The 12136-nt window shown below is 41.8% G+C and overlaps 1 protein-coding gene across 9 annotated transcripts in view; it reads left to right on the top strand.

The window, feature by feature from the left end:
• The first annotated feature begins 397 nt into the window (after window positions 1-397).
• Window positions 398-12136, top strand: part of GRIK1 (glutamate ionotropic receptor kainate type subunit 1) — a 419735-nt gene continuing 407996 nt past the window's right edge. For 8 of the 9 annotated variants that reach the window (XM_065876425.1, XM_065876424.1, XM_065876418.1 and 5 more), the window contains exon 1: window positions 743-860. In XM_065876425.1, coding sequence (XP_065732497.1) covers window positions 743-860 — 118 coding nt within the window. Of the gene's footprint in view, window positions 589-619; window positions 861-12136 lie in introns of those variants that run through there. The other variant, XM_065876420.1, reaches the window with a different exon arrangement.

The following is a 12136-nucleotide window of genomic DNA, read 5'->3' as shown; positions in this document are numbered from 1 at the left end:
AGGATGCAATACTCAATAGACTTTCCAGCATCACAGCGTAAAGTTGAGGGAGACGGAGAATGTGCGTGCCTGTGTGCGTGTATGAGTGTCTGGATCAGTGTATTGAAGCGGACAGTAAATAAAGGCTGGGGCCAGCGAGAGGAAGAGGAAAGCAAGAATTGAGAAGCAAAAGCGTGGCTCGTATCCTAGTGAACCTGCTGAAGCTCCTCCGGCTTTTGCTAAGAGCCCCTGCACCAACTCACCCAGTACCCCCTCTCCTTCCTCCTTCGCCTTCTCTCCCCCTTTCCTCTCCTTGTTTCGTTGCACCCTCCACCTACCCTCCCCCGCCCCCTCCACTTTCTCATCTGACCAGAGGACGAATGAGTGAGGCGTTCCAGCAAATTGGGGCAGCAACTTTCCTCAGCTGGTCTCCCGGCTCCGGGAGCAGTTGCGCCCTGTTTCCCCGCGGTCTGCGGCCCATGGAGGAGGAGGGGGAGTCGCAGCAGTGATGGGCTAGCGGCAGAAACGAGAAGCCAGCCCCGAGCGAGCCCAACGTCGCCAGCCAGCTCCGCGTTCCCACGCCTGTTCCCTCAATCTCTTTCCGGGGGGGCTGGCGCGGGCGGAGGGGGTGTAGGGTGAGGCGCGCAGGGTGCAAACGGGGAGCATCCCAGGGAGGATGAGGCGGGGACCCGACCTGAGCGGGCTGCCTCTCGAGGGCGTGCGACAGCGGCTGGGTCTGGGCAGGAATTAAGAAGCTGGGAAGATGGAGCGCCGCACACTCCTCGCGCAGCCCGGGCTCTGGACCAGGGACACCAGCTGGACGCTTCTCTATTTCCTCTGCTACGTCCTCCCCCAGACGGCTCCGCAAGTACTCAGGATCGGTGAGTGAAACCCGGGGAACGCTCCAGGCTGCCGAGAGGCTCGGGGGATGTGCTTTCTCACCGCGGCCAGCGCGGGCTCCGCGGATCCCGGGCGAGGCAGTGCGCGTAGGCGCGGGGGCAGGAGCTGGGGGGAGTGGAAGTCAGCTCACCCGGGAGGCTCCAGGAGAGGAGAAGTCTCGTCACAGCTTCTCTCCTGGCGAGTGCCGGGCTTCCCCGCGAGGTACGGTTGGCGGGTTTTTTAATCTGGGCTCCAGACACGCGGGCAAGAGAACAAGGGTTCGAGACTCTACTGCACAGGTATCCTACTCTGGGTGTGGGGTCGCGCGTGGCTAGAGCCAGTCGGTTTGGGAGCGGAGATGCGCTCTCCCCTTCACCTCGGTGGGCGTCGCGCTGTCCAGATCCACCGCCCGGGTCCCCGGCAACAGGGGCTCTGGGTACTCGCGGGCATGCTCAGATCTCAGGAGTAGAATTTGGGGACCACGAGAGACGCGAGGACTTCCCTGAACCTGCTAGCCCCGATCCTCCAAGTTTTTATCCTTAAGTTGGGTTCTTCCACAAGGAGTCTCCAAAGTCTGGAGGATTCCATTAGAGTTGGGCAGAGTCGGGATCCTACTTCTGACTGAGGGTTCCAGGAGTAGGGAGGACCGTCAAGTCAGTGCCGTAAGCCAGCATCTAAGTTTTCCACTTGCTCCCCAATCTGTCCCGCCAGCCTGCCACTGAGCATGATCGAGACCCGTCAAGGTAACTCCCTGGAAGACTCTGGACTTCCGTCTCGAGGGCGGCGGTGGTGGGGATAAAAAGAGACTGGAAAACTAAATGTAGGAATCCCAGGGCAGCCTAAAGCGGGTGAAATGCAAGCTCAGTAACAGGGAGAGGGTGGGAATTTTGCTAGTCTGTGGATTCAGATACCTAAATGCACCCACCATCAGGGTTTGGTCTCTGGAGGCACCGAGCGATTTCTGAGCAGCATTTTGGGTTGAAAAGCTCTTTGACCACTTTAGTGTTCTCCCTTGCAAACTAAACCCAATTTCTATTCCTTTAGTCTCAGTTTGTCCTTTTCCCCCAACCCACTGTGCTTCTTAAAGACCCAGTGAGCGAGGAGAGCCACAGGTGAAGTCTTTACACCACACCACACGGGGCTCCCAGCTTCGCCAGTTTCTCACGTTAGGCACCAAGAGTGAAGTCCTCACGTCTGAGGGCTTCTAACTCATAACATTTCCAGGAACTGACAGAAAGTGCACTCTTTACTGACTCCTCTAAGTGGCTGAAATTTCTCAGTAACTTTGTTAGTTCCGACCTGCAACTGAAGAACCTCTTTCCAAAGATTCAGAACGTAGTTCCTGTCACTGAATATGCCGATTTAAAAAATGAAAAAAGAAAAAAAATAGAAGTTTACTACGCTGAAGTACATTTTCTCTAGGCACGTGGGATCTGATTTTCAAGGAAAGAAAGGTTCTCAAATACTAACTTTTACTGCAGACATCTTTTTCTAGACTAATGATAATGTACAATTTGGTGGTTAATTTAGACTGTTCATTTAAAAGGTCCCAAAGTATTCCTTTTACAAAAAAAATACCACTCATAATTAAAATACCCTTCACCTTAGATATGTTCTAACCTTAAAATCCTTTTTTCTTTCTTTTTTTTTTCTTTTTCTTTTTTTTTTTTTTGGATGCGATCAACCCTACACACTCTGGTAACAAAATTCCTGTGGACCACATGAAGTAAACAATCAGTGTGTTACAGTTTACAATGTTCATTAACTTAATTGGTGCTTTGCATATATTTTATTTTATTTATTATTTTAACCTCTTTATAGGAGTATAACTGCTTTACAATGGTGTGTTACTTTCTGCTTTATAACAAAGTGAATCAGCTATGTGTATACATTTATCCCCATATCCCCTCCCTCTTACATCTCCCTCCCACCCTCCCTATCCCACCCCTCTAGGTGGTCACAAAGAACTGTGCTATGTGGCTGCTTCCCACTAGCTATCTATCATACATTTGGTAGTGTATATATGTCCATCCTACTCTCTCACGTCGTCCCAGCTTACCCTTCCCTCTCCCTGTGTCCTCAAGTCCTTTCTCTAGGTCTGACTCTTTATTCCTGTCCTTCTCCTAGGTTTTTCAGAACCATTTTTCTTTCTTTCCTTTTTTTTTTTTTTTAAGATACCATATATATGTGTTAGCTTACAGTATTTGTTTTTCTCTTTCTGACTGACTTCACTCTGTATGACAGACCCTAGGTCGATCCAACTCACTACAAACGACCCAGTTTTGTTCCTTTTTATGGCTGAGTAATATTCCATTGTATATATGTGCCACTGTCCTGGCTATTATAAATAGAGCTGCAATGAACATTGTGGTGAAATTTTTGAATTATGGTTTTCTCAGGGTATATGCCCAGTAGTGGGATTTCTGGGTCATATGGTAGTTCTATTTTTTAGATTTTTAAGGAACCTCCATACTGTTCTCCATAGTGGCTGTACCAATTTAAATTCCCACCAACAGGGCAAGAGGGTTCCCTTTTCTCCACACACTTTCCAGCATTTATTGTGTGTAGATTTTTTGATGACGGCCATTTTGACTGGTGTGGAGTGATACCTCATTGTAGTTTTGATTTGAATTTCTCTAATGATTAGTGATGTTGAGCATCCTTTCATGTGCTTCTTTGCCATCTGTATATCTTCTTTGGAGAAATGTCTATTTAGATCTTCTGCCCATTTTTGGATTGCATTATTTGTTTTTTGATATTGAGCTGCTTGTAAATTTTGGAGATTAATCATTTGTCTGTTGCTTCATTTGCAAAATTTTCTCCCATTCTGAGGCATGTCTTTTTGTCTTTTTTATGATTTCCTTTGTGGTGTAAAAGCTTTTAATTTTCATTAGGTCCCATTTGTTTATTTTTGTTTTTATTTCCATTTCTTTAAGAGGTGGGTCAAAAAGAATCTTGCTGTGATTCATGTCATAGAATGTTCTGTCTATGTTTTCCTCTAAGAGATTTCTAGTGTCTGGCCTTACATTTACGTCTTTAATCCATTTTGAGTTTATTTTTGTGTACGGTGTTAGGGAGTGTCCTAATTTCATTCTTTTACATGTAGCTGTCCAGTTTTCCCAGCACCACTTATTGAAGAAGCTGTCTTTTCTCCATTGTATATTCTTGCATCCTTTATCAAAATAAGTTGACCATATGTACATGGGTTTATCTCTGGGCTTTCTATCCTGTTCCATTGATCTACATTTCTGTTTTTTTGCCAGTACCATTCTGTCTTGATTACTGTAGCTTTGTAGTATAGTCTGAAGTCCAAGAGACTTATTCCTCCAGCTCTGTATTTCTTTCTCAAGATTCCTTTGGTTATTTTGGGTCTTTTCCGTTTCCATACAAATTGGGAATTTTTGGTTCTAGTTCTGTGAAAAATGCCATTGGTGGTTTGTTATCGATTACAATGAATCTGTAGATTGCTTTGGGTAGTAGAGTCATTTTCACAATGTTGAGTCTTCAAATCCAAGAACATGGTATATCTCTCCATCTGTCTGTATCATCTTTAATTTCTTTCATCAATGTCTTATAGTTTTCTGCATACAGGTCTTTTGTCTCCTTAGGTAGGGTTATTCTTAGGTATTTTATTCTTTTTGTTGCAATGGTAAGTGGGAGTGTTTCCTTAATTTCTCTTTCAGTTTTTTCATCATTAGTGTATAGGAATACCAGAGATTTCTGTGCATTAATTTTGTATCCTGCTACTTTATCAAATTCTTGATTAGCTCTAGTAGTTTTCCAGTAGCATCTTTAGGATTCTCTAAGTATAGTATCATGTCAGCTGCAAAGAGTGACAGCTTTACTTCTTCCTTTCCTATTTGGATTCCTTTTACCTCTTTTTCTTCTCTAACTGCTGTAGCTAAAACTTCCAATACTAAGTTGAATAATAGTGGTGAGCGTGGACAACCTTGTCTTGTTCCTGATCTTAGAGGAAATGGTTTCAGTTTTTCACCATTGAGAATGATGTTTGCTGTGGGTTTGCCATATATGGCCTTTATCATGTTGAGGTAAGTTCCCTCTATGCCTACTTTCTGGAGGCCTTTTATCCTAAATGGGTGTTGAATTTTGTCTAAAGCTTTTTCTGCATCTATTGAGATGATCATATCGTTTTTCCCCTCAGTTTGTTAATATGGTTTATCACATTGATTTGGGTATATTCAAGATTCCTTGCATTCCTGGGAAAAATGATATTTGATCATGGTGTATGATCCATTTAATGTGCTATTGGATTCTGTTTGCTAGTATTTTGTTGAGGATTTTTGCATCTATATTCATCAGTGATATTGACCTGTAATTTTCTTTCTTTGTGACATCTTTGTCTGGTTTTGGTATCAGAGTGATGGAGGCCTCATAGAATGAGTTTGGGAGTGTTTCTAACTCTGCTACACTTTGGAAGAGTTTGAGAAGGATAGGTGTTAGCTCTTCTCTAAATGTTTGATAGAATTTGCCTGTGAAGCCATCTGGTCCTGAGCTTTTGTCTGTTGGAAGGTTTTTAATCACAGTCTCAATTCCAGTGCTTGTGATTGGTGTATTTATATTTTCTATTTATTCCTGGTTCAGTCTCAGAAGTTTGTGCTTTTCTAAGAATTTGTCCATTCTGTCCAGGTTGTCCATTATTTGGCATATAGTTGCCTGTAGTAATCTCTCATGATCCTTTGTATTTCTGCAGTGTCAGTTGTTACTTCTCATTTTTCATTTCTAATTCTGTTCATTTGAATCTTCCTACTTTTTTTCTTGATGTGTCTGGCTAGTGGTTTATCAATTTTGTTTTCCTTCTCAAAGAACCAGCTTTAGTTTAATTGATCTTTGCTCTTTTTCCTTCATTTCTTTTTGATTTATTTCTGATCTGATCTTTATGAATACTTTCCTTCTGCTAACTTTGGGGTTTTTGTTCTTCTTTCTCTAATTGCTTTAGGTGTAAGGTTAGGTTATTTATTTCAGATTTTTCTTGTTTCTTTTGGTAAGACTGTATTGCTATAAACTTCCTTCATTGAACTGCTTGTGCTGCATCCCATAAGTTTTGGGTCATCGTGTTTTCATTGTCTTTTGTTTCTAGGTATTTTTTGATTTCCTCTTTGATTTCTTCAGTGATCTCTTTGTTATTAAGTAGTGTATTGTTTAGCCTCCATGTGTGTTTATTTTTTACAGATTTTTTTCTGTAATTGCTATCTAGTCTCATAGCATGTGGTCGGAAAAGATACTTGATACAATTTCAATATTCTTACATGTACCAAGGCTTGATTTTTGACCCAAGATATGATCTATCCTGGGAAATATTCCATGAGCACTTGAAAAGAATGTGTATTCTGTTGTTTTCAGATGGAATGTCTTATAAACATCAATTAAATCCATCTTGTTTAACGTATCATTTAAAGCTTGTGTTTCCTTATTTATTTTCGTTTTGGATGATCTGTCCATTGGTGAAAGTGGGGTGTTAAAGTCCCATACTATGATTATGTTAATGTTGATTTGCCCTTTTATGGCTGTTAGCATTTGCCTTAAGTATTGAGGTGCTCCTGTGTTGGGTCCATAAATATTTACAGTTGTTATATTTTCTTCCCGGATTGATCCCTTGATCATTATGTAGTGTCCTTCTTCTTGTCTTGTAATAGTCTTCATTTTAAAGTCTATTTTGTCTGATATGAGTATTGCTACTCCAGCTTTCTTCTGATTTCCATTTGTAATGAATATCTTTTTCCATCCCCTCACTTTCAGTCTGTATGTGTCCCTAGGAAGTGGGTCTCTTGTAGACAGCATATATATGAGTCTTGTTTTTGTATCCATTCAACCAGTGTATGTCTTTTGTTTGGAGCATTTAATCCATTTACATTTAAGATAATTATTGATATGTATGTTCCTATTACCATTTTACTTATTGTTTTGGGTTTGTTATTGTAGGTCTTTTCCTTCTCTTGTGTTTCCTGCCTAGAGAAGTTCCTTTAGCATTTGTTGTAAAGCCGGTTTTGTGGTGCTGAATTCTCTTACCTTTTGCTTGTCTGTAAAGGTTTTAAGTTCTCTGTTAAATCTGAATAAGATCCTTGCTGGGTAGAGTAATCTTGACTGTAGGTTTTTCCCTCTCATCACTTTAAATATGTCCTGCCACTCCAGTCTGGCTTGTAGAGTTTCTGCTGAACGATCAGCTGCTAACCTTATGGATATTCCCTTGTATGTCATTTGTTGTTTTTCCCTTGCTGCTTTTAATATTTTTTCATCGTATTTAATTTTTGATAGTTTGATTAATATGTGTCTTGGCATGTTTCTCCCTGGATTTATCCTGTATGGGACTCTCTGTGCTTCCTGCGCTTGATTGACTGTTTCTTTTCTCATGTTAGGGAAGTTTTCACCTATAATCTCTTCAAATATTTTCTCAGTCCCTTTCTTTTTCTCTTCCTCTTTTGGGACCCCTATAATTCGAATGTTGGTGTGTTTAATGTTGTCCCAGATGTCTCTGCGACCATCCTCCATTCTTTTCATTCTTTTTTCTTTATTCTGCTCTGTGGTCGTTATTTCCACTATTTTATCTTCCAGGTTACTTATCCGTTCATCTCCCTCAGTTGTTCTGCTTTTGATTTCTTCTAGAGAATTTTAAATTTCATTTATTGTGCTGTTCATCATTGTTTATTTGCTCTTTCGTTCTTCTAAGTCCTTGTTAAATGTTTCTTGTATTTTCTCCATTCTATTTACAAGATTTTGGATCATCTTTACTACCATTACTCTGAATTCTTTTTCAGGTAGACTGCTTATTTCCTCTTCATTTGTTTGGTCTGGTGGGTTTTTACCTTGCTCCTTCATCTGCTGTGTGTTTCTCTGTCTTCTCATTTTGCTTAACTTACTGTGTTTGGTGTCTCCTCCTCACAGGCTGCAGGTTCCCTGTTACTGCTATTTTTGGTGTCTGCCTCTAGTGGGTAAGGTTGATTCAGTGGGTTATGTAGGCTTCCTGGTGGAGAGGACTGGTACCTGTGTTCTGGTAGATGAGGCTGGATCTTGTCTTTCTGGTGGGCAGGAATGCATGTGGTGGTGTGTTTTGGGGTGTCTGTGACCTTATTATGATTTTAGGCAGCCTCTCTGCTAATGGGTGGGGTTGTGTTCCTGTCTTGCTAGTTGTTTGGCATAGGGTGTCCAGCACTGTAGCTTGCTGGTCATTGAGTGGAGCTTGGTCTTAACATTGATATGGAGATCTCTGGGAGAGCATTTGCTATTTGATGTTACGTGGAGCCGGGAGGTCTCTGGTGAACCAATGTCCTGAACTCGGCTCCCCCACCTCAGAGGGACAGGCCTGACACCAGCCAGGGAACCAAGACCTGTCAGCCTCATGGCTCAGAAGAAAAGGGAGGGAAAAAAAAGAAAGAAAGAAAAAAATAATGAAATAAAATGAAGCTATTAAAATAAAAAAGTTATTAAAAATAAAAAAAAATTTAAATTCCTTAGAGAAAGAAATAAAAGAACAAACAAGCCAAAAAACAAATCCACCAATGATAACAAGTGCTAAAAACTATACTAAAAAAAAAAAAAAAAAAAACCCAGACAGACAGAACCCAAAGACAAATGGTAAAAGCAAAGCTATAGAGACAAAAACACCCAACGAAGTATACACATACACACTCACAAAAAGAGAAAAAGGAAAAAAAAAAAAAAAAAATATATATATATATATATATATATATATATATATATATATATATAAAGGAAGAGAGCAAGCAAATCAGTAAACAAATCTACTAATGATAATAAACCCTAAATACTAAACTAAGATAAACATAAAACCAGAAACAAATTAGATGCAGAAAGCAAACCCCAAGTCTACATTTGCTCCCAAAGTCCACTGCCTCCATTTTGGGGTGATTTGTTGTCATTCAGGTATTCCACAGATTCATGGTACATCAAATTGATTGTGGAGATTTAATCCGCTGCTCCTGAGGCTGCTGAGAGAAATTTCCCTTTCTCTTCTTTGTTCACACAGCTCCTGGGGTTCAGCTTTGGACGTGGCCCTGCCTCTGCCTGTAGGTAGCCTGAGGGCATCTGTTCTTTGCTCAGACAGGACAGGGTTAAAGTAGCAGCTGATTAGGGGACTCTGGCTCACTCAGGCCTGGGGGAGGGAGGGGTACGGATGCGGGGTGAGCCTGCAGCGGCAGAGGCCAGCGTAACGTTGCACCAGCCTATGGCGCACCATGCGTTCTCCTGAGGAAGTTGTTCCTGGATCCCAGGACCCTGGCAGTGGCGGGCTGCACAGGCTCCCGGGAGGGGCGGTGTGGATAGTGACCTGTATTGGCACACAAGCTTCTTGGTGGTGGCAGCAGCAGCCTTAGAGTCTCATGCCCGTCTCTGGTGTCCGCGCTGATAGCCGCGGCTCACACCCATCTCTGAAGCTCGTTTAGGCGGTGCTCTGAATCCTCTCTCCTCGTGCACCAGGAAACAATGGTCTCTTACCTCTTTGGCAATTGCAGACCTTTTCCTGTACTCCCTACTGGCTAGCCCTGGCACACTAGCCCCCTTCAGGCTGTGTTCACGCCGCCAACCCCAGTCCTCTCCCTGTGCTCCAACTGAAGACCGAGCCTCAGCTCCCAGCCCCTGCTCGCCCCGCGGGTGAGCAGACAAGCCTCTCGGGCTGGTGAGTGCTGGTCGGCACCGATCCTCTGTGTGAGAATCTTTCCGCTTTGCCCTCTGCACCCCTGTTGCTGCGCTGTCCTCCGTGGCTCCAAAGCTTCCCCCCTCCACCACCCGCAGTCTCCACCCGCGAAGGGCCTTCCTAGTGTGAGGAAACCTTACAGCTCCCTCCCACTGGTGCAGGTCCCATCCCTATTCTTTTGTCTCTGTTTTTCCTTTTTTCTTTTGCTCTACCCAGGTACGTGGGGAGTTTCTTTCTTTTTGGGAAGTCTGAGATCTTCTGCCAGCATTCAGTAGGTGTTCTGTAGGAGTTGTTCCACAAGTAGATGTATTTCTGATGTATTTGTGGGGATGAAGGTGATCACATCTAACTCCTTCACCATCTTGGAGTCCTCTATATATTTTATATATTAAAAAAAAAGACAAATCTATACATACTCGAAGAAGGTATGTCAGCCAACAGCTCTCCTTTTTGTACAATAAACTTTAGATAGAATTTTCCTCCCCTACATTACCCAAATCTAAAGGAGTTCCAGGAAAGGGTGAGAAATGATGTTTTAAGACATATCTACACACAGATCTGAGTACATATCTGAGCTCCATGCAATGGAGCTCATCCATTTAAAAGTAGTTTTCAAAGTGAAAACAACCCAGCATGATTCACTGACCTTAAAATATATGCTACACTATAATGAGATTTCCTTTTTCTAAATGGGAGCCAAACTGCATAAAGTAAAATTGCAAGGTCTGGTGCGGTTTATGTGCAGTACAAACATCTTACTCCTTCAGGCTTTTAGTGACCTGTGCTTGGCACAAACACCACCCTGTATATACCTAAGGACTATGCTTACTTTTATTTTATTTTATTTTATTTTATTTTATGTTTTAAACATTTATTGGAGTATAATTGCTTTACAATGGTGTGTTAGTTTCTGCTGTATAACAAAGTGAATCAGTTATACATATACATATGTTCCCATATCTCTTCCCTCTTGCATCTCCCTCCCAACCTCCCTATCCCACCCCACTAGGTGGTCACAAAGCACCGAGCTGATCTCCCTGTGCTATGTGGCTGCTTCCCACTAGCTATCTCTTTTACCTTAGGTAGTGTATATATGTCCGTGTCACTCTCTCATTTTGTCTCAGCTTACCCTTCCCCCTCCCCATATCCTCATGTCCGTTCTCTTTCAGCACCATGGAAACCAGCTTTAGCTCAGAGGAAACATGCCTCTCTACAGTGAGTTTCTTATGTCAGTCAAGTCTAATATTGAATATGAAATATCAAAGGAGTTGGGGACTGAGCAAGTGTGTATGTGTATGTGTGTGTGTGTGTCTGTGTGTGTGTGTGTGTGTTGAGGGAAGGAAAGAGAATAATTGAAATCCTTTATTTTTCATCTCTTTCTCTTTCTCTTTCTATCAAACCATTAACCAACCAACCAACAAAAAGGGGCTCTTGATTACTAATGTGCATTAATATTACAAGTGTTCCAGTAACTTAAAATAACCCAAGGTAAAGTACAACATAAATCTTGGGCACTTTGCACAGTGCTTACATAGAGAAGGCACTTGAATCTTGAATGAATTAATTACAGGTCTACTTCTCTTGCAAAAGTGGCTGCTTAAACTTCAGCCATTGAGAAAAAAGTGAATGAAAGGTACAAAATTTAAGGTAAAATTAATGCATCCTAAGCATTAGAGAGGTATTTGAACATATGCATGGCTCTCTCACATATTGTGGATGTCTGTTGAAAAGTTTAGAATCTTACACCACAGCTTATAGTCATGAAGGGAGTTCTATAGGATAGAAGGGCCCTAAGTATTATTACTAACTACACTCCAAAGGTTTCCCAGCAGCCAGCATGGAAGAGAAATATGGCTGGTTTCTGGAAAATATCTAGAAGATGCTGGGGTTATTCCTGTCTTTCTGTCTCATAGCCTAATATTTGTCAACAACAAATTAATCACACACACTCACACACACACACACACACACACACACACACACTCTTCAGTCACAGACCTCTCTCTCACACGGCCAGACCCACCTAGCTAGGTCTAGGTTACCTGAGTAGATGGCAGTGTATCACCATTAGTGGATTAAAAAGAAAAGAGAGAGAAACAATTCCATATGCATATGCAATTTCTGTGACAGATGTATCATATTTCTAATAATAATAGTAACAGAAAGATACATTTATATAGTATATTTTTATGCATCATTTTAGCATACACAATAACTGAGATGGTGGTTAAAGCATAGGATTTAAGAGTTAAGTGGTGGGTAGCCAGGCTTTCTGACACATGATTTGTTGTCAGAAAGCACAAGCTTGAGTCCCACCTCCAAGACTTACTAGATATGTGTCTCAGGGAGACATTCAATCTCACCAGGCTTTTGTTTTGCATCTGAAAAATCAAATTAAAGCAATTGCAACATCACAAAGTCATTGATAAGAGTACAGAAAATACACTATGCAAGGGATTTAAGCAGTCTATGGATTCACGAGTTGCATTATAATTGTTTTGTTGTTCTGTTTTTACTTTTTAAAATTATTATCATTGAAATTTTCTTCCTCAACAGGGACTTAATAGTTAGTGTGGTATATTTTATGACCCTTAATATTTCTGAGCCCAG

This window comes from Phocoena phocoena, chromosome 4 (assembly GCF_963924675.1).
Source record: "Phocoena phocoena chromosome 4, mPhoPho1.1, whole genome shotgun sequence".
Classification (NCBI taxonomy): domain Eukaryota; kingdom Metazoa; phylum Chordata; class Mammalia; order Artiodactyla; family Phocoenidae; genus Phocoena; species Phocoena phocoena.
Note: the sequence above shows the minus strand (reverse complement) of the source record. Positions and strands in the feature narration are given on the sequence as shown.